The sequence below is a fragment of the Mytilus trossulus genome, chromosome 1, assembly GCF_036588685.1.
Source record: "Mytilus trossulus isolate FHL-02 chromosome 1, PNRI_Mtr1.1.1.hap1, whole genome shotgun sequence".
Taxonomy (NCBI): Eukaryota; Metazoa; Mollusca; class Bivalvia; order Mytilida; family Mytilidae; genus Mytilus; species Mytilus trossulus.
Genome location: NC_086373.1, coordinates 26861390 through 26883653, shown reverse-complemented (window position 1 = coordinate 26883653; position 22264 = coordinate 26861390). Strand labels below are relative to the sequence as shown.

Genomic DNA, 22264 nt, shown 5'->3' with positions numbered 1-22264 from the left:
GTTTTAATTTTTATTCACTAAATTTACCACATGTATATTTCTTATTTTATTTATCAAGTGTCATTTCTCAATGAATGATATTATATTATAGTCTTTGCATTTACTAATGATTGCTATTACTTTGTATGTAGAGTCATAGCATAGTAAAAGGCATGCATGGAAACATCGGAAACTAATTTAATGTGTACTTGAGATTTTTCTCAAGTCAACAAAAACAAACCCAAGTAATGACTAATAAAATCAGATCATATCGGTTTACACGCAGAATATTTTGACCTCTAACCTCAGCCTCTGACACGAATAAACAAAAGCGAAGTTGTCATCCGATGAAAAACATGATAATCCAGTTATAACGGCTTTCCACTTATGGAGTACATACGGAATTTTTAAAATTGGATGACAGGAAATAGCGTACACTTAAATAAATATGATTGTTAAGAGATAATTGTGAATCTTAATTTCTGACCTCAATTTAACAGTTTCATCAACATGGAATGGATGTTTTTGTTTTCAATAATTTTGTGTTTATTTATGGTGGTGAGTGAAGTATTTATTTTTCTTCTTTATTACATCTTGTTAATTTACTACAGATTAAAATATTTAAGTGATATAATGAGCATAAACATGATTTTAGAATTTGTAAAATGTCACCGCTTTGTTAGAAATAGTTTTACCATCTGCGAATGTTTAATGTTGCATGTAATATAATTTTGTCTGAAATGTATATTACGAATCACATATATCTTAAATTTGTTGATGATGCAGTCTTGTTTCTAATTATTGCATCAAAGTCAATTTGTGGGAAAATATTACATGAAATATGGCATGAAAAGACGGATTTTTTGTGTTATTAAGATTTGCTGTTACAAAATATTAGAAATTATTAAAAATTAAGGAAAGTATCTCCCTCATACAAAGCTATGATTCCTTTCACGGATTTGGCTATACTTTTTGGACCTTTTGGATTATAGCTCTTCATCTTTTATATAAGCTTTGGATTTAAAATATTTTGACCACGAGCATCACTGAAGAGACATGAATTGTCGAAATGCGCATCTGGTGCAAGAAAATTGGTACCGTTAATTCTATTAGAGATCAGAGAAATATGAGTAGATACAAAAAGAGTCAAATGTATACTATACATGTATAGAGAGAAACTAATAAAGTAGAATGTTTACATGAAAAATTGATAAATAAAAAAGAAACACATATTGCTATTCATAAGAAATACGCTAGAAGGAAGCTGCTTTATTTCATTTTAGATACAGATATAACATGATTTAGATTTCAGCTGTTCATGGCTTAACTGTAAGAAACCATAAGATATAACATGTATATATATAAGTACTGCATAGCATCTTAAATAAAAATCTGTGAAAAAGGCAACGCAGACATTAACAATATCTGTGAAAAGGATCGAAGTGGGGGGGGGGGGGGGGGGGAGGGGGGGGGGAGTATATGTGTGTTTAGAGTATTTCCTGGAACATGCGTAAAGAAAATAGGATACAAATTTTGAAAAGTATTAAAAAATGAAGAAAAACCAAAAGTGACAATTAAAGTTGATTAGCCGAGGACAAACCCACAAAGATATTTTCCAATAAAGAAAAACAAACCAAAAAAAAAAGTCTATAATTTATAGAACACCAACAATACCACAACAAACCTTTTTAGTTTGAACGTTTTTTACCATAATTATATTGAGAGACCCGCAATTTTGTCACAGTTCGCTAGAAAATATGCCACTGAAAATTTAAGGATATGCAGTGTAAGGCATAACATTAGAATGAATATAGGGAAATCATAAACACCAGAATTTTATATATTTGTCTCACAAAACACATTTTGTAGGAGATCGAATGTGGAGGCAAGCTATGGCTCAAATTGGTCGATTTCAGTAACAGTCGAGGAAAAGGAGCTAACAATCATTATTGTGACGGGAAGTTCTTTATAAGAGGCTCTGATTGCGACCATAGATTTATAATATGTCTAGATACTATAAATGGGTAGGTACTTATGTTGCCCATGATATGCAAGTAAACAAAGAATAATGGCGCGGGCACTTTCAAAGTGAGTGCATTTGGACTAAATTGTCAATATTTAATTTACATTGAACTTTCAAACTGTTTCGCTGCATCTGCGAGGTTTTTTTTCTTCTCAATTTTCTTTTTCTTTTCTGGATTGTAAAATTATATTATAAGAAGAAGTATATTAAAGATGCCATGATACATTGACACGATTTAACATTAGTAGTAGAAGAAGAAAAAACAAACAATGTAAAGTACAAAAAATAAGAAACAAATTACAAACAGTAAAAAACTATTTATACACTAACAGATTAAGAATTCGTAACACAACCAAATATCCTTTTGTGCAACTAAACTATTTAGGACGACTTTTTGAAGAATAGATTGTTTGCACTAATAAAAATAAAGACACAAATGATGAACACCAAACAATTTTCAAAACATTTCTTACTTTGCACAACTTTATTTTTGTCCATTTATACACTGGAGGTATAGAAAATGTTTTGTTCAGAAATCTGTATTAATGTAAATAGAAATGACTTATCAGTCAACTAATAACTTCCGGATTGTAGTAATTATGTCAAGCACTTTGGTTCGTCATAATTCGGACATTGTCCATCAAAGAACCTTCAACATCAACTGTCTTTATTTTAATCCGCATATTTTAAGTGAATTAAGGTGCAATGTTTTGTCGTTTAAACCCATGGTTGACGCTCATGAACATATAATTATTAGTATGTCAATGGCGTCATGTCATATCCATGATAATGAAAATGAGTCCATGTCAACTTAGATATCAAAGCAAACTTTACAAAATACGGTCTTGCCAAAAAAATAAACGTAAGAAACATGCATGCAGTCATCTTGTCAACCTCAGAAAGTTGTGAATATTCAACATAGATGAGTTAAGTCATGAATATTCAACATAGATGAGTAAAGTCATGAATATTTAATATAGATGAGTAAAGTCATGAATATTTAATATAGACGAGTAAAGTCATGAATATTTGATAAAGATGAGCAAAATCATGAATATTCAACATAATCGAGCAAAGTCATGAATATCAAATTCTTTAAAACCACACTTTATAAATTTCATCCGTCCGAAGCAGTGCTTTTCTGGATTTACCTTCATCATGAACGCTCAATGCTAAACATTTGAAAGCCAATGATGTGTAAACAATTTGTAATAACGGTATAAAGGATAACAAAACAAAGTACGAACAAAACAATAAAGGAAAATATCGTACCGAAGAATTTTTCGCAGTTTCTAAAAGTAAACTCTTTCGTTCATAATCTACTAATATGTGATCATGCCGCCGTTCTTCTAATATCGGCGATTTTACTTCGATTTAAATCATGAAGTTATGGGTTTGTGAAACTGCAATTTAGAATGAGTAGCGTGCGTCTGCACATAAATATGGACCATCAGCAGTGTGTATTGCTGTATTTACTTTGAGTGCATGAGAAAGAATTAAATGCATAATGAAAAAGTATACAGGTCGGATTTGTCAATTTTCTTTACTTCTCAGCTTTGACGAAAGAATGTATATATGTATATTTTTTTTTCATTTCAGACCACAAAATACACACGTGTGTGGGTTTGGGCGTTGGAGTACAGCTACAACTTTTAACAAAAATTCCTTTACATTTGGAAGTAGGCTCGGCTCTTCTTCAAATCCAAAGACATTTTCCTTTAATAGTTGGAGTGTAAGTATAATAATCTATATTATTTTATAACTTTGCAATTAGACATATCCAATTTGGAAATGGACCCTCCATTTTATTTGTATTATTAGTGACATTTTGAATACAATTTTTGTATGTTATAGCTAATATATATATAAAAAAGAAGATGTGGTATGATTGCCAATGAGACAACTGTCCACAAGGGACCAAAATGACAGGCATGAACAACCATAGGTCTCCGTACGACCGTCATCAATGAGCAAAGCCTATACCGCATAGTCAGCTATAAAAGGCCTCGATAAGACAATGTAAAACAATTCAAACGAGAAAACTAACGGCCTTATTTATTTTAAAGAATGAACGAAAAACAAAAATGTCACACATAAACAAACGACTTGACTTGGGACAGGCACATACATAAATGATATGGCGGGGTTAAACATGTTAGGTACGTTTTCTTTATAAACATGTTCTGATTCAAACCAATAGAAGATTTATCAAATCTGTATGAAACTGATGCAAGTGAAGTTCCAAAAAATTTCCACCCAGTTTACCGGCTTATAAATTTCGGGTAGCAATATTCCAACAAATATCAGTATCTCGTGAGAAGATTGTTAGCAGTTTGTCATCTTTATTTCAGGGATCATGTAAATTAAAGATAGATATATACGACGATGATGATAACCGCGATGATTATGTAGATTTTATGGCGAAATACTACTTTAAATATAACCCGGATTACAATGAAACAACGGCGACAGTAACCACATTGAATCTTTCACACAGGGTGAGGTAAGTAAAACTAAAGTAGCAAATACATATGTGTATAACAATTGACTGTGTGTTCCCTTAAGTAAGACATTTCTACTGAAATGGTTTCATAATTTGAAGGCTAAAAATCTAAATCATTAATTTAAATTCTAACACGTCTGAATCAGCCCAATCTCGTGTTAAAGCAAAATTGAATTATTCAAAGAAAATCCAAATTTTCAAACTTAATCAAAATCACAAAAAGTCCCATTTTTTTGGTAACGTTCACGTAAAATTCATACGAAAAATGATTAATGTAACCTCGTTTCATATTTATTTCATTGCACGTGAGGTTCACGTAAATCTCATTTCACGTGAGTTTCGCGTATAAGTTTGTTTGAGGTGATCTTCACGGTTAAATATGTCACGTGAATTTCACGTAAGATTCATGTGAAATTCACGTTAGCAAAATTTGTCTATGTGTGACTAAGAAAACGTCAGTGGTCAAAATTACTTTGTGCAATTATTTGTCAAAGATGGCTGAATGGTCGATGGTCTTTTTGCAATGAAGACATGGAATTACGATCACAGCAAGACATCAAATTAAAAAAACAGGACTTAAATTTTTCGCTCAACTTTGTGATAGATGTTTTGAATTGTAAAGCGAAAGTGATTTCGACATAAACCAAATCTTATATGTTATATCTGTACCTTCTAATTGTCAGGAATATAGTTGAGATGCAAGTACTCACAAAAAAGGAGGATATATAAATGACGTTATTTGTTGATCAGAAAGTCAATCTTAAAGAGGTTTCTTATCGCTCTATGACATTAAATTGTGTAAGACACTGCTTGTCATAACACATATCAGAAAACCTTTTAGAAATGCAGTTTCTTTCCTTTCCCGTTTTAAGATTTTCAACTATGAGATCTGCTCTCTAAATTATGTTGTGTTTCCTTGTAGAATGACGGTTCAGATGAAGGTATATTGCGATCCTGATTATTATGGAAGAGGATGTGACATATATTGTAAACCTTCTGAAAAATATACTTGTAACAAATTAAATGGCGCCAAAACATGTACTGCAGGTTCGTCGTTTTTATCGAAGTTGCAAATGATAATTAAAAATTGATAACAACCCTCCTGACCTTACTGACGATAATGTTTTATTTTCCATTTTCTGACCCAATGTACATATTGGCATTTATAATATCTATCATACTAAATACCAAAGGTATACATGGTAAACAAATACTTTTACAGCAATGACTATGATATCACTTTGAAGAAAAAGATAAACATAATCCTTTCCAAAACATATAAAATTTAATAAACATGATACTAATATAAATAATTATAATTATACACATGCACAGAAATCTAATTGATTATTCAATATGTAGTTGCTCCAACTGGCAAACAAATATCATCATAGCTAAGTTTTAAAAATTTATTAAACTTTGAGTAATATATAGGAAAATATTGCGAATATAACACTCATTGCAGACTGGACTGGATCAGAATGTAACGTAAAGAAAGATGCTTGTGTGAGCGGACCGTGTAAAAACGAGGCTACATGTCACAACAGCATGGGCACCTATCTTTGTGTTTGTAAAGAAGGTTATGCAGGTAAGTTTCATATCTTATATTCCCGGAATCTGAATAGATAATAGATGCGGGGTAAACATAAATAAATAAACAATCAAACAACACAGATGATGATCGATGACTTTAAAAAAAATAGAATCAGGCTTTTGTCAAAGAACGTCTCGTCCTTTTTCTCAAAAAGATCATCGGAAAGTACCAAAACCAGATAGATATATAGATACGTTATTTGTACATTTACTTTTTCGGGAAAACATTATATGTAATCATGTTTTAATATGCTGTATATACTATCAACTACAAACCCCGGTTTGTTTGGTCTTTGACAGATGTCTTTGTATGTTTGTTTGAAAATTAAAGTCAGTTGTGTTGTGTGTGGTTAAAACATGTGAACACAGTTTTGTCTTTAGGATACAAATTATTTTAACGTTAACCAATTGTGTCTGTTTTGGTTGCCCTTTCCAAATTTGTACATAAAAAGGAACTATAAACAACTGTCACTCAAGTGGGAGGTTAAGCTAGCTATATCAACATGGTGAAACCTATTTCCATCAATCAAAAACATGACCATTGTTTTTCTATTCGTTCCTTTCATTAATAGTGGATCCAGTGACATATAATACATTATATGTCTCAGCTGGTGGAGCGTATCATTTTGTCAGATTTTATAAACTGCCAATTTTTGAATTTACCCTGGTTTTCGGTATTTTTGTTAATATTTTTCTGAACACTTATATAATAAGGTACTATGACATGATTATTGAAATCAAAGTGGCAGTCTACTTTCATACAGGAGGAAAATTGTCCTTTTCTGGAGCATGCATATAGATGTTTGACCTTTTAAGATTTCTTTTTCCAAACGTAATTTAAGATGAGATAAGTATTATCTTGAAATTAAGTTGAAATATGAACCGCAACACTTGTGCATATCAGCATATTGTCAAGTACGTTGGTCATATTTCTGTTTTTTGGAAAACTGCGATCCGAAAAGAAATGTACTTAAACCGAAAAATAAATAACCCACAGTCACTTTTTCTACATATATATTTAGATATTTTTCTGCTCACATTATTTTTTTTGAGCTGATGATCATTGCTCTTAAAATTTTGTGTGAATTTGGTTTCGATATTATAGAAAAGATTGGAGGTTTATGTTTTAAGTTTCTTTTTGATTTGTTTTACTCTTAGGTGGTTTGCTTCCTCGAGATGTAGTTTATTTTTTCAGTATCTGCTTAGTCCACCATTTTTAACAAAAGATACATCCATTTTCTACATAAGAAAATCCCTGTACTAAGTCAGGGATATGACAGTAATTATCCAATCGTTACCCCTGTACTAAGTCAGGGATATGACAGTAATTATCCATTCGTTACATGTTTTTGAGCTTTTGATTTTGCCATTTGATAACCGGACTATTCGTTTTAGATTTTCCTCTGAGTTTTTTTGTTATTTTACCGCTTATGAATAGTGATATGTTTTCAATATTTAAATTTTCTTTCAATGATAATTGATTCCTAATCTGCAGTCTACAGCCATAAGATTTTAGTATGTTTGTATTGAAACCTATACATTAACTATATTATTCTAGGTGTACAATGCGAGAATGAAATAGACGAGTGTGCCAGTTTTCCTTGTAAGAACAACGGGACATGCGTAGACCTTATAAACGATTACAGATGTACGTGTCCATATGGTTACAGTGGTGACGATTGTGACTCTTTAACTGATTTATGTAAGAGAAATCCTTGTTTGAATAACAGCACTTGCGTCATGGACCCTAACGACGTCATATTTCATTGCGAGTGTGCTAAGGGTTGGAGTGGTCATCTATGTGGGAGTGATGTAGACGAATGTGAAAGTGATAAATGCCAACACAATTCCAAGTGCAAAAACACGATTGGTAGTTTTCATTGCCAATGTACAGATGGTTGGACTGGTACTGAATGTGAAGACGATGTTGATGAGTGTGAACATGTTAACTGTTATGGAAACTCAACATGTCAAAATACAAATGGATCATTTTATTGCTCATGTGAAGCGGGTTTCTCAGGTAGGTGCAAAACACCATCTGTCATTTTATTGCTCATGTGAAGCAAGTTTCTCAGGTAGGTGCAAAACACCATCTGTCATTTTATTGCTCATGTGAAGCGGGTTTCTCAGGTAGGTGCAAAACACCATCTGTCATTTTTTGCTCATGTGAAGCGGGTTTCTCAGGTAGGTGCAAAACACCATCTGTCATTTTTTTGCTCATGTGAAGCGGGTTTCTCAGGTAGGTGAAAACACCATCCGTCATATTTTAAGTCTTATTGATAAGTTCGTCAAAACATTTTGTTTCTATCCAACTATTTGTCTATAAGCTCTTTTCGATTTAAGTAGTATCGATGCATTACATAATACATTCTTAATCTTTTTTATATGTGAGGAGATGAACATAATTTTGCCTTAAGGGGAAGCAAGAAGGTTGAAAACTTATCAGTTAAAAGATCAGTATAAAATGATTAGTTGTCGTTTACTCCGTCAAGCAAGATCAATACCATCTCAATATGATCATATCCAAGTATTATTTCTAAAAATATATCACACATATAACTTTTCCAGACACCAGATCCACCAGATCCGTCTTCGAATAAATCGAGTTTTCCATGTTTTTTTCAAGTCCTTATGCTACTGCTTAATGTCCATATGTATACTTTTTAACGACCTTTCGGTTGAGGTTAGTCTTATGTAGTGATTGTTAACTTTGACATTTTACATTCGATTGGTGAGTTTGAGCTTTTGATTTTGCCATATGATCAAAGACTTCCCGTTTTAAATTTTCATTGAAATTCGATATTTTTTTTAATTTGCTAATATCACTTTTTCTACAGGACTATAAATAGTATATTGAAAGATCATGAACATTCTTTTGATTAATTTCTGGTTCTCTTTCCAGGACAGCTCTGCGAAGTCGATGTTGACGAATGCTCCAGTTCTCCATGTTTAAACGGTGGAATGTGTCAAGATGGAATAAATGGGTTCGTTTGTGAATGTGAGAAAGGTTACACTGGATTGAATTGCCAACTGGAGATTGACGAATGCAAAGGTAATCCTTGTCTTCATAACGGCTCTTGTTACGATTTAGTTGGTGCATTTATGTGTTTCTGCACTGCAAATTGGACTGGTGACTTCTGTAATATTGACATTAATGAATGTGATAGCAGCCCTTGTCTTAATGGCGGAATGTGTGTTAACACACATGGTAGCTATTATTGCCAGTGTTCTGATGCGTGGAATGGCTCAAATTGTCAATCTGACGTCAATGAATGCGAAGACGATATATGTAAAAATAGAGGGGTATGTAAGAACACTGATGGTGGGTTTATATGCACATGCGCTGGTGGATTTTCTGGATCCAAATGTGAAGATGACATTAACGAATGCGCTAGTTTCCCATGTTTCAACGGGGGCGTTTGTGAAGATAAAATTAATGGGTTTGATTGCAAATGTAAGCTGGGCTATACCGGAAATCTTTGCAATAAAGAGATAGATGAATGTTCAGGAAATCCATGTCTCAATAATGGCTCTTGTTATGATCTAGTCGGTTCATTTATGTGCTATTGTACAGAGGGTTACTCAGGTAACGTATGTGACCTTGATATAAATGAATGTCACAGTAGTCCTTGTCGTAATGGCGGAATTTGTGTAAACACAAATGGAAGCTTTCATTGCCTGTGTCCAGGTGCCTGGAATGGACCTTTTTGTCAATATGACGTCAATGAATGCGAAGACAGAATTTGTAAAAATGAAGGGGAATGTAAGAATAGTGATGGTGGATATAGCTGCATGTGTGCTGATGGTTTTTATGGCACAACATGTGAAGAAGATATCAACGAATGCATTCAGAATCCATGTTCAAATGGATCTACTTGCCTGAACGTTTTTGGAGGTTTCCTCTGCAAATGTTTGTATGGGTTTACGGGAAAAGATTGTTCAGAAAATATAAATGAATGTTCTCCACAACCATGTCATGGAAACGCAACATGCATTGATGAAATCGGACAATTCAGATGCATGTGTCCTCAATTCTACGAGGGACCAATATGCGCAGATCCAATCGATCCTTGTAAAAACATAAGTTGTTCAAACAACGGAATTTGCGTTTCATCAAATAATTCAGGTTTATGTCATTGTCATACAGGTTTTAGAGGAAACCATTGTGAACAACAAATACTGCCATTTCAAATTGAAGAGAGCGGGATAGTATGTAATGGTATGTTCCCTCTACATTTTTGCTTGCAAGATCTATGGAAACGATTCAAACGGACGCATATCCGGGCATTATATAATACTTTCCGAGTAAATTGCATATTTCTTTTTTTTGTCTGTCTTCTTTCACTTTTTGTACGTATGTGTAGCAAGTCACAGTATCAGCTTTTCTCACTGGTGCTACCCGTCACAAAACTCTCAACGATTATTGCATATCTTGTTTTTTCTTGTCTATTCATCTTATTCTTTTCACATATGTATTGGCCCTTTCATTTGTAAATATTTCTCTTTTAATTCTCTTAATTTTAGCATTTTCATTCTTCGTCTCTATGTTATGACTGAATGTGCTAAATCATATGAAGAATGACCATTCTTTCTTTTATTTCTCTATAATCTATTTCTACTAACATGTTTATGAATCAAGTTGCAGTATAGCACAACTTACGTCTGATTAAACGGTTGAGATAAATTGAAACTTTGACCAGATAAGTAAATTATGAATGACGCTTTCTGTGGCATCTAGGCTTTATCTGAAATTAGGCAGGAAGATGTCTGATAAGTAAAATACGTAGTCACCCGAATCATGCATTTTGAATGGTGAATACGTAATGTACTACCTATACTTTTGTTTAGTTTATATTGAAAATGCAGATGAGAATAAAAAAAATCGGTTAACACGTGAAAGGGTTATGTTTTACAACACACGATCTTGAATCACAACATATATTTTGGCATTGACATTTACCTTTTATATCTATAAAGTCTATTTCTATCTATCACTGATGTGCATGCTAAGTGCGAAATGATTAGTGTTAATATCGTTATTTTATTTGAAACAACGGTTGTTGTTTTTTGTGGTCGGCAGATTGAATTTTTGCTAACTAATAAATACTCATCATTTGTATATTATATATAACAGTTGTTTACAGTACGTTATGATATTATCACGAAAGAAAGAAAACAAAAGAAAGCAAAAAAAGTTCAAGCGATAATCATACTTCAACAAAATTAATTATATTATATGAGTTTACTTTTAACACGTAAATAAGCATGTGTTTCCCTCGGTTCTAGTTTGTTAACCCGATTTTGTTTTTTGTCCATGGATTTATGAGTTTTGAACAGCGGTATACTACTGTTGCCTTTATTTAAGCTACTAATTTATTTTTCAAATTTATTTCAGGTGTTAATGAAAAATTTGTGATCTATCTTCACCAAAAAGTTACATCGGTTATTAAAAAGGAGATTGTTTCGAGAATTAAACATCTGATAAATAAATATACTGGATATGGTGAAGATTCTTTGGAAATAAAGGGATCAGCAGAATGGCTGGAAAACAATCAAGGGTATATGGCAACCTTTTCTTTGCAGAGTAATTTTAAGCATAAAGAAGTGTATTAATCTTATGAATGAATCTATATCTTTCAGATCACATCTTCCTATATCTATAGATAATGAGATTAAATATAATCCTACAAATACTATGAAACAATTGGTCAATGTTTATTAAGGCTCGTCCGGTCTTCAAGCTTCTTCATTTGCACACTAGTTTTGGGTTTCCATTATCAAATTTATTTAAAAACTGTGTTTCCGTGGTTCTGACATTGATAGTATGCTTTTATACAATAAAAATAATAATTTTGCATTTTTTTTCTCTGTAAATTCGCATATTAAAATAACACTAATGATAAAAAAAAACCGTCTTAAATTCCATGCATTCAAAGCGCTTTTCCGGATTTAACTTCGCCAGGAACTTGCAATACCGAATATCTGAATGTATAAAAACGAAACAGTTGAAGAGCTATATGATCTTAGAGAAAATAACATAATAGTAAAATCCTCCACCGATAAACTTTACCTGAGAGAGTTGAAACCTTAATCTCTTAAAATATATCAATGTATCGGATTTCTCTTGAACTGAATTTTAATGTGCGTATTGTTGTGCGTTTACTTTTCTACATTGGCTAGAGGTATAGGGGGAGGGTTGTGATCACATAAAAATGTTTAACCCCACCGTAATTTTGCGCCTGGCCCAAGTCAGGAGCATCTGGCCTTTGTTTGTCTTGTGATTTTTAATTTTAGTTTCTTGTGTATAAATCGGAGTTAAGTATGTCGTCCATTATCACTGAACTAGTATACATGTTTTTAAAGGGCCAGCTGAAGGACGCCTCCAGGTGCGGTAGTTACTCACTACATTGAAGACTCATTGGCGGCCTTCGGCTGTTGTCTGCTCTATGGTTGGGTTGTTGTCTCTTTGACACATTCCCCATTTCCTTTCTCAATTTTACTTTGATAATTTTTTTTTATATATGGACAATTTCAAAAGGGTTTGTTATAAATCATGACAGTAACGAAGCACTGACTATTACTGATGAGCTGATGTTACCTTCGCGGACTGATAGCCTACCAGCACCAGTGTCGGTCAGAATCGATCCTATGCTATAAAAAAAAAAACAATACTATATAAATGTAATGCGTCCGAAGCGCTATTTTGGATTCCAAGCTAACAATCATACTAAAAGTTCGAATGGTTGGTTCTTTTACTAGACCTAGATCGGTTGAATAAAATGGCACACAGCTACAGAAAAGCAGATGCAAGGACAACTGGATACAATCCCCTTCAAATAAATCTACCGTTTATGCAACGTAATTATCGCCGAAAACTCAATTTAAATTTTTTGTGTTTTTAACGCCACTTTTAAGGTAGCACAATACAACGAATTTTTTTACTTCCAATCTCCAACCTTTAAAATGCTGCAACTTTCTAAAGACTGCGTATACATTTATAAAAGATATATATATATATATAAAGATAGATAAAAGAATAATCTTTTAAATGAATGCAATATTTTTTTTATGCAATCAATATGTAATCAATTATTATGCAATTAATGACAAAGTCTTGGTCAGTTCACTTGAATGAATTTAGCTCTATCATCTCTTTAACTATACAGGAAATTTTTATGAAATCTTAATTAACACAACAGGAGCTACAATAGGGTGTCTCAAATTTTCGCTACCGTATTCAATTCTCTCATAAATCTATAATTAGTGTAAACATCCTTAAAACATAAAAGTAGATAATAAATGATCAGGTGTAAAATTTTATCTATAAGAGGTACGAAAGATACCAGAGGCACAGTCAAACTCATAAATCGAAAATAAACTGACAACGCCATGGCTAAAAATGAAAAAGACAAACAGAAAAACAATAGTGAACATGAACAGAAAACTAAAGAATAAGCAACACGAACCCCACCAAAAACTAGGAGTGATCTCATGTTCCCCGGAAGGGTAAGCAGATCTATAACTCTGTCTGAGACACCCTTTTGTAGATAATGGCTCTAGGAACAACAAATAATAAAATCAACCCTCTCGGGATATTCACGAAGAAGCTAATTTCAATTGAAAGTGAAAATTTCTTGTAAAATTTTGTAGACAAAGTTAACATTATAATTATTATATAATTGTTGTATAATACTAACATTGCATTAATTCGGAAAAATAATCTGTTAGCTATCTATAAATACCACATTTATAAATTTTCAACCTTTATAAAGAAAGTTACAGCGTTCTAAAACTAGGGAACTGAAGGTATACAATCTTAATATTGTGCTACTTCGTGGAGGCCAGTTTTTATTGACGGAGAGAGCCCGGAGAAACCTACCGTCCTTCAATAGGAAAACTGACAATCCTTGTCAATTAAGATTGGAGTCGAGTGCACCCGCAAGAGCGGGGTTCGAACTCACAACCTTAGTGTTGACTGACTAGTTATTACAGTAGTTACTACTTAGACTACCTGACTACTGAGCACCCCCCCCCCCCCCCCCGAATACGGTAAATCAATTTATATTCGCGAGTAGAAAAATAGCGCGAATATAAATCGTCGCGAATATATAAAACTTAAATCTTTCCTTATTAAACTATATCAAGAAATTAGAAAATCGCGAAATTAAATATCCGCGAAGTAGATATGAAAGGGTAAAACGCGAAATAAAGTATTCGCGAACGAAAATAAGTTGGTTTTATACAGTTGAAGTTGAAGAAATCATATGGTTTATGACTACAAACGTAATTTCGAACGAAGTGTTATCGATTTTGATTGATTTCTTTCAGAGACACAGTATCTAATATGTCTATATCTTTATCAATCAACTTTCAGAGACACAGTATCCAATATGTCTTTATCTTTATCTTTCAGAGACACAGTATCCAATATGTCTTTATCTTTATCTTTCAGAGACACAGTATCCAATATGTCTTTATCTTTATCTTTCAGAGACACAGTATCCAATATGTATCCAATATGCCTTTATCTTTATCTTTCAGAGACACAGTATCCAATATGTCTTTTTCTTTATCTTTCAGAGACACAGTATCCAATAAGTCTTTATCTTTATCTTTCAGAGACACAGTATCCAATATGTCTTTATCTTTATCTTTCAGAGACACAGTATCCAATATGTCTTTATCTTTATCTTTCAGAGACACAGTATCCAATATGTCTTTATCTTTATCTTTCAGAGACACAGTATCCAATATGTCTTTATCTTTATCTTTCAGAGACACAGTATCCAATATGTCTTTATCTTTATCTTTCAGAGACACAGTATCCAATATGTCTTTATCTTTATCTTTATCCTTCAGAGACACAGTATCCAATATGTCTTTATCTTTATCTTTCAGAGACACAGTATCCAATATGTCTTTATCTTTATCTTTCAGAGACACAGTATCCAATATGTCTTTATCTTTATCTTTCAGAGACACAGTATCCAATATGTCTTTACCTTTATCTTTCAGAGACACAGTATCCAATATGTCTTTATCTTTATCTTTCAGAGACACAGTATCCAATATGTCTTTATCTTTATCTTTCAGAGACACAGTATCCAATATGTCTTTATCTTTATCTTTCAGAGACACAGTATCCAATATGTATCCAATATGCCTTTATCTTTATCTTTCAGAGACACAGTATCCAATATGTCTTTTTCTTTATCTTTCAGAGACACAGTATCCAATAAGTCTTTATCTTTATCTTTCAGAGACACAGTATCCAATATGTCTTTATCTTTATCTTTCAGAGACACAGTATCCAATATGTCTTTATCTTTATCTTTCAGAGACACAGTATCCAATATGTCTTTATCTTTATCTTTATCCTTCAGAGACACAGTATCCAATATGTCTTTATCTTTATCTTTCAGAGACACAGTATCCAATATGTCTTTATCTTTATCTTTCAGAGACACAGTATCCAATATGTCTTTATCTTTATCTTTCAGAGACACAGTATCCAATATGTCTTTACCTTTATCTTTCAGAGACACAGTATCCAATATGTCTTTATCTTTATCTTTCAGAGACACAGTATCCAATATGTCTTTATCTTTATCTTTCAGAGACACAGTATCCAATATGTCTTTATCTTTATCTTTCAGAGACACAGTATCCAATATGTCTTTATCTTTATCTTTATCTTTCAGAGACACAGTATCCAATATGTCTTTACCTTTATCTTTCAGAGACACAGTATCCAATATGTCTTTATCTTTATCTTTCAGAGACACAGTATCCAATATGTCTTTATCTTTATCTTTCAGAGACACAGTATCCAATATGTCTTTATCTTTATCTTTCAGAGACACAGTATCCAATATGTCTTTATCTTTATCTTTATCTTTCAGAGACACAGTATCCAATATGTCTTTATCTTTATCTATCAACTTTCAGAGACACAGTATCCAATATGTCTTTATCTTTATCTTTATCTTTCAGAGACACATTATCCAATATGTCTTTATCTTTATCAATCAACTTTCAGAGACACAGTATCCAATATGTCTTTATCTTTATCTTTCAGAGACACAGTATCCAATATGCCTTTATCTTTATCTTTCAGAGACACAGTATCCAATATGTCTTTATCTTTATCTTTCAGAGACACAGTATCCAATATGTCTTTATCTTTATCTTTCAGAGACACAGTATCCAATATGTCTTTATCTTTATCTTTCAGAGACACAGTATCCAATATGTCTTTATCTTTATCTTTATCTTTCAGAGACACAGTATCCAATAAGTCTTTATCTTTATCAATCAACTTTCAGAGACACAGTATCCAATATGTCTTTATCTTTATCAATCAACTTTCAGAGACACAGTATCCAATATGTCTTTATCTTTATCTTTATCTTTCAGAGACACAGTATCCAATATGTCTTTATCTTTATCTTTCAGAGACACAGTATCCAATATGCCTTTATCTTTATCTTTCAGAGACACAGTATCCAATATGTCTTTATCTTTATCTTTCAGAGACACAGTATCCAATATGTCTTTATCTTTATCTTTCAGAGACACAGTATCCAATATGTCTTTATCTTTATCTTTCAGAGACACAGTATCCAATATGTCTTTATCTTTATCTTTCAGAGACACAGTATCCAATATGTCTTTATCTTTATCTTTCAGAGACACAGTATCCAATATGTCTTTATCTTTATCTTTCAGAGACACAGTATCCAATAAGTCTTTATCTTTATCTTTCAGAGACACAGTATCCAATATGTCTTTATCTTTATCAATCAACGGTACAAAGGTATGCGGAGAAGACTTAGAAGAATTAAGGAGCCTTATTACACAAGGTGAAAGTGATTTCCCATTCAAGTTATACAATGGCAGTATTACTGAATTAAGACAACCGGAACCCGTTGTTGAACGACAAAAGATGTCAAAGAAGGTATGCATTCTTTACTTATATTTTTTAATGCAAACTTAAGTGTTTTGTTGAAAAAAGGAAATTCACTAAACTGAACTCCGAGAAAACTTCAAAACGGAACGTCTCTAATCAAATGGCAAAATCAAAAGCCCAAAAACGGATGGACAACAACATGCATTATTCGTTCAAAGTGCAAAGTAAGCCTCGTAAACTGTCAACGAAATTTGTCCCACCTCACAAGTTGTCTTGGAAGCTTTGATATTAACAAATATTCTTTACCGTTTATTACGTTAGTAGTAAATACTGTAATATGTATTCCAGTAGAAATAATAATCTACATTTTATTATATACATTTTTGTTTTTATCATTTGAAATCAGTTTATAGTTTCCTCTTTTACTTGATGTGTTTCCTTATTTGTAACCCGGATTTGTTTTCTTTCAATCGATTAATGACTTTTGAAAAGCGATATCCAACTGGTGCCTCTATTTACACATTTTTAGCATGAACATGAACACTAGTATTGCTTTTAAGCCGGGTAACTATAATGAGTTTATTTCGAATCTTTTCAGTCATGGTTAAAAGACAATTGGTATTTACTGATGATTGCTGTTGGATTGGTGGTCTTGATAGCTATAGTACTTTTTGTTTTACTTAGATATAATCGGTAAGTGTCAGCTCATTTAATCCGTGAATTACATTTTCTTTTTTTTTGTAGTTCGCTGTTTCCTTCTTCTTAAAATGTTTTTCTTTTATCCATTACAGAACCGTATAGTATTTGTACTACCTACTTTATTAACTGTTTAGATTGGACTTTGTCAAGATTGTCACAATTTTGATGAACAATATGATGCAATGTCATTGTTGCCACCGGATTATCAGAGATCGAGTTTATTTGGCTGGACGCTCATAAGTTTAAATATATGTTTAGTTCCTGTTTCTTCTTCACTGAATGATGGGGATGAATAAACTCTAATAAAATGTCCACATTTCTGTATTTGTAGTAAAAAGCAGCGAGATGTCAGTAATGGACAATTATATATGGACAATTCATTTCAATGGAAGCCAGGACATGGAACAATGAACACGTTACCATCATTAGCGTTTGATAATGATATCTACCAGAGTGCTTCACCGGAACAACAATTGACCTTCCGTCCACAAGATCAGAAGTTTCCAACAGACCAGACATACATAGAAGAACAGCCATTGGCTTATGAAAATGACAGTTATCTAAGAGTAACACAAGAAGAACAGGATAATTTAATGAATTCTAATTTTGCTAATTTTGAAGACGCTTTTCAGTGATTCATGATCACATTTTGTAATTTCACATGCAACGCTATCACATGTAAATATTTTCATCGACAATATGACATATATCAGGATAATTGTAGAGAAAAAAATGTATATATTTTATTTAATTTAGGATTTCGATACTGATGTTTCTCTTTCCTTTTGTGAAGAAAAAAATATCGTTACTAATGACCCCTCATTGATGTATCTCTTCTAATTATTGCAAACAAAGGACATACATTTACTTTCAATTAACAAGTTATGGAAAATTACTGTTTTGAAAGATAAAAACATTGTTTCGCCATGTGTGACACTAACTTACTTTTTGTATTTCGTAAGTTGAAAATGCAAAAAGTAAGTTAGTGTTACACATGGCGAAACAATGTTTTTATCTTTCAAAACAGTAAATTTCCATAACTTGTTAATTGAAAGTGAGATATTGTCGCACAGAAAGTTCTATGGTATCTTAAACAAAATATCCATAACAATGAAAGGTATGTAAAATTTCATCAAAAGGTCGGCAGGCTCATAATTTGCTTCACCAAACAAACGTTTTGCCTGCACAAGGCACCTGAATATAAAAAAGTTGAATGGCTAAATGAAACACATATTTAAAGAATATTGCAAGCCAGGCTAATTAATCATATAGTAGTAATCCTTACTTATTTTGCTTGTGATAAAAAAGTTTGTATTGATTAAATTTCACATACTGTAAATAACATAAAAGGAAACAGTGCAAATACATGTTACTGTTTAAAATATTGCTGTTCTTTATACTAATTAAAAGTAAAATAACAAAGTACCAAACTCCGAGAAAAAATTCAAAACGGAAATTCCTTAATAAACACATTTACAAAACTCCCTAACTCTTATGTGGATTAGTGAATAAGGATGGCTTGCACAAGGAAGTGTGCATAGGCCAAATCAGCAGATTTTCTCAAAATATTTTTATTTCGAATTAATCTTACTGTTTATAATTCATTTAAGTTTCTTTAAGATGACGAAGTGATGTTGACAGTTTTTGTTTTCAATTTCATACTAAACTTTTTTTTTGAATCCATATGAATACCTTTTACATAATCTGGCAAATCATTCCAGTTTTTAACATCACTTAATCAGAAAGATGAAGGTTCTACAACTTTGACATTTGGAACACAAACATTGTATGCAGTTGTTCTAGTATTCCTATGCGAGGAAGTTCTTGTAAAATATTTTTTTTAATTATTCTGAACATTTGTTTTGAAAAACATTAAACACATGATTCAGTCGAAGCTGTATCACTCTGTCACTAACATTCAATAACCCAATTTTTCGAATTCACTTACAGTGATTCGTATTTTCTGAGGAAGATAAAGTACAATTCTTATAATTTTATCTTAAATGACCTGAAGCTAGTCTTCAAGTTTCTTGTTCAAGCCTTTATACCAACAACCACATGCAAAATCAAGATGGAATTGTATTAATGCAGTACACAATGTTTTCTAGATTGTTGAGACAAACATTCTTTATATCTATATAAAAATTTAAGTCGGTGATAAGCCTTTTTTTTTCAAAAATTATTAACATTTTGTTCACCAGATAAAAATTTGTCCTAAATGATACCTAAATATTTCGCATTTGATTTACTCTCAATTTCAATATTCAAAAGAAAAATCGTTTCCTTTAACATTATGAAGTTTTTTCTTTGAAACAGATAAAATGCTTTCGGTATTTCCTAAATGAAGAGACGATTAATTACTAACAAGCCAATATTTACATGATTTCAACACATGTGATAGCTTTCTAGATTTTTTTTTTAGACCTGAATGTTAAAAAAGAATAGCCGTATCATCAGCATACGGTATATAGTAAAACCTAACATTAAGTACCAATGCTTACTTAAGAATCATTCACACATTTTAAAAATCGACCCCAATATACTCCCTTGGGGAACAACGCAAGTTACATCAAACACTTCAGAGTTTGTTTTGTTAATACTAACAATGTGTTTTGTGTTTGTCAAATATGAATAAAACCAGATATAACTCCTATCACATTAAGCTTTCAAATAACACTTTGAGATCAACCGTATCAAATGCCTACTGTAGATCGAGTAAAATCATGCCAGTAAAAAGACATCTGGCTGTTCTTGATTTTATAGGATTTGTTGAATGCATGAGACAGATATCCGTAGAAAATGAATTTCCAAAATGTGATTTGAAATCATTTAAAATATCATTTTCTACTAAAAATGACTCTAATTGTAAATATACAGCCTTTTCTAATATCTTTGAAACAATACTAAATATACTGAAAGGGCGATTATTTTCAGGCTTTAATGTTCATCATGATAACAAATGGACAAATATGGCAGTATTTTCACCTAAAAAACTACTCTGTGTACAGACTTACCTGTGCTGTTTGGAAAGTTGTAAGGCCTAGTATCCACTAGATATATAATAGTTGCATGCATTTTGTGTTTAAGAAAATTAAAACATTTTTTGCGTTTTTGATGGGCATTGTTTTCCCTTTCTGCAAAAGGTGTAAACATAAACAAACACCCGAATTACTTTGATACTGTCCACTCAGATAAACTCTTTAACTCACCTTTAGTTATGAAGATACGTATTGTCCATGTCAATTAAGGACAATAAAAACAATACAAACCAGTTTTTACCTGAGGAAGCATCTCAAAGTTGTACCACAACTTAGTTTATTTTCAAACCTTATGCACGAAGGAAAAAAATGCCCATAAAAATCCAAAAGAGATTTTCTTTGTCTAATATGTTCTCCTTTTTATTTGTATTGTAGTCCTGTAATATTATGTTGTCATTTCAAAGTTATATTTAACTTTGCCATTTTAGTGCGAGGTTTGGCATGCCATAAAACCAGGTTCAACCCACCACTTTTATTCCCCTTTAAAAGTGTCCTGTACCAAGTCAGGAAGATGGCCATTGTTATAATATTGTTCGTTTCTGTGTGTGTTGCATTTTAACGTTGAGTCGTTTGTGTTTTCTCTTATTTTTGAGATATTGAGATAAGACGTGGCACGGTACTTGTCTATCCCATATTCATGTATTTGGTTTTGATGTTATATTTGTTATTCTCGTTGTGTTTTGTCTATTGCTTGTTGCGTTTCGGTGTTGTGTCGTTGTTCTCCTTTTATATTTAATGCGTTTCCCTCGGTTTTAGTTTGTTACCCCGATTTTGTTTTTTGTCCATGGATTTATGAGTTTTGAACAGCGGTATACTACTGTTGCCTTTATTTATCTTTCTGTAACACAAAATGACTTTAACTTTAATATATCTAGTTGATGCCAGGCATGAAAACTTTTCTAACTGGACATGTAAGTCTGTTCTCAGTGTAGTTTTTTGCATGTAAATACAGCCATATTTGTCCGTTTCTTATGATGAACCATAATCGATCCCCGTTCTTGAAAAGCGGTTTTACTTTAGCAAGCTTTAAATCATCAGCAACAGTTGCTTTTGATATATACATACTTATTAAAACAAAAAAGTGTGAGGAATCTTAATGATAGGTGCTGCGTCTCTTAAAAACTTGGCTGGTATACCATCTAAATATGTGCTTTTTTAGGTCACCTGGCCTAAAAGGCCAAGTGAGCTTTTGTCATCACTTGGCGTCCGTCGTTCGTCGTCGTCGTCCGTCGTCGTTAACTTTTACAAAAATCTTCTCCTCTGAAACTACTGGGCCAAATTAAACCAAACTTGGCTACAATCATCATTTGTGTATCCAGTTAAAAAAATGTGTGGCGTGACACGGCCAACCAACCATGATGGCCGCCATGGTTAAAAATAGAACATAGGGGTAAAATGAAGTTATTGGCTTATAACTCAAAAATCAAAGCATTTAGAGCAAATCTGACATTGGGGTGAAATTGTTTATCAGGTTAAGATCTGTCTGCCCTGAAATTTTCAGATGAATCTGACAACCCGTT

The 22264-nt window shown here is 32.4% G+C and overlaps 1 protein-coding gene across 3 annotated transcripts; it reads left to right on the top strand.

Annotated features, from left to right (window-relative positions):
• The first annotated feature begins 270 nt into the window (after positions 1-270).
• LOC134720661 (fibropellin-1-like) lies at positions 271-18822 on the top strand. 3 transcript variants are annotated; one of them, XM_063583062.1, is made up of 13 exons: positions 273-537; positions 1849-2003; positions 3602-3734; positions 4354-4505; positions 5428-5552; positions 5971-6093; positions 7657-8118; positions 9001-9150; positions 10246-10317; positions 11494-11656; positions 16866-17055; positions 17606-17700; positions 18038-18822. In XM_063583062.1, exons 1-13 carry the CDS (start codon positions 490-492, stop codon positions 18339-18341), a joined length of 2172 nt encoding a protein of 723 aa, XP_063439132.1. In that variant the 5' UTR covers positions 273-489; the 3' UTR covers positions 18342-18822. The 3 variants fall into 3 exon arrangements, with proteins under 3 accessions (XP_063439122.1, XP_063439132.1, XP_063439141.1); XM_063583052.1 differs by having other exon boundaries at positions 271-537; positions 9001-10317; XM_063583071.1 differs by lacking the exon at positions 10246-10317 and having other exon boundaries at positions 274-537.
• Positions 18823-22264: the final 3442 nt, after the last annotated feature.

Excerpts from the sequence above, each read along its gene's own strand:
- LOC134720661 (XM_063583052.1), top strand. The coding sequence starts at position 490 with ATGGAATGGATGTTTTTGTTTTCAATAATTTTGTGTTTATTTATGGTG. Across the intron at positions 4,506-5,427 it reads AATCTTTCACACAGGGTGAG|AATGACGGTTCAGATGAAGG; the intron begins GTAAGTAAAACT and ends GTTTCCTTGTAG. Across the intron at positions 17,056-17,605 it reads GACAAAAGATGTCAAAGAAG|TCATGGTTAAAAGACAATTG; the intron begins GTATGCATTCTT and ends GAATCTTTTCAG.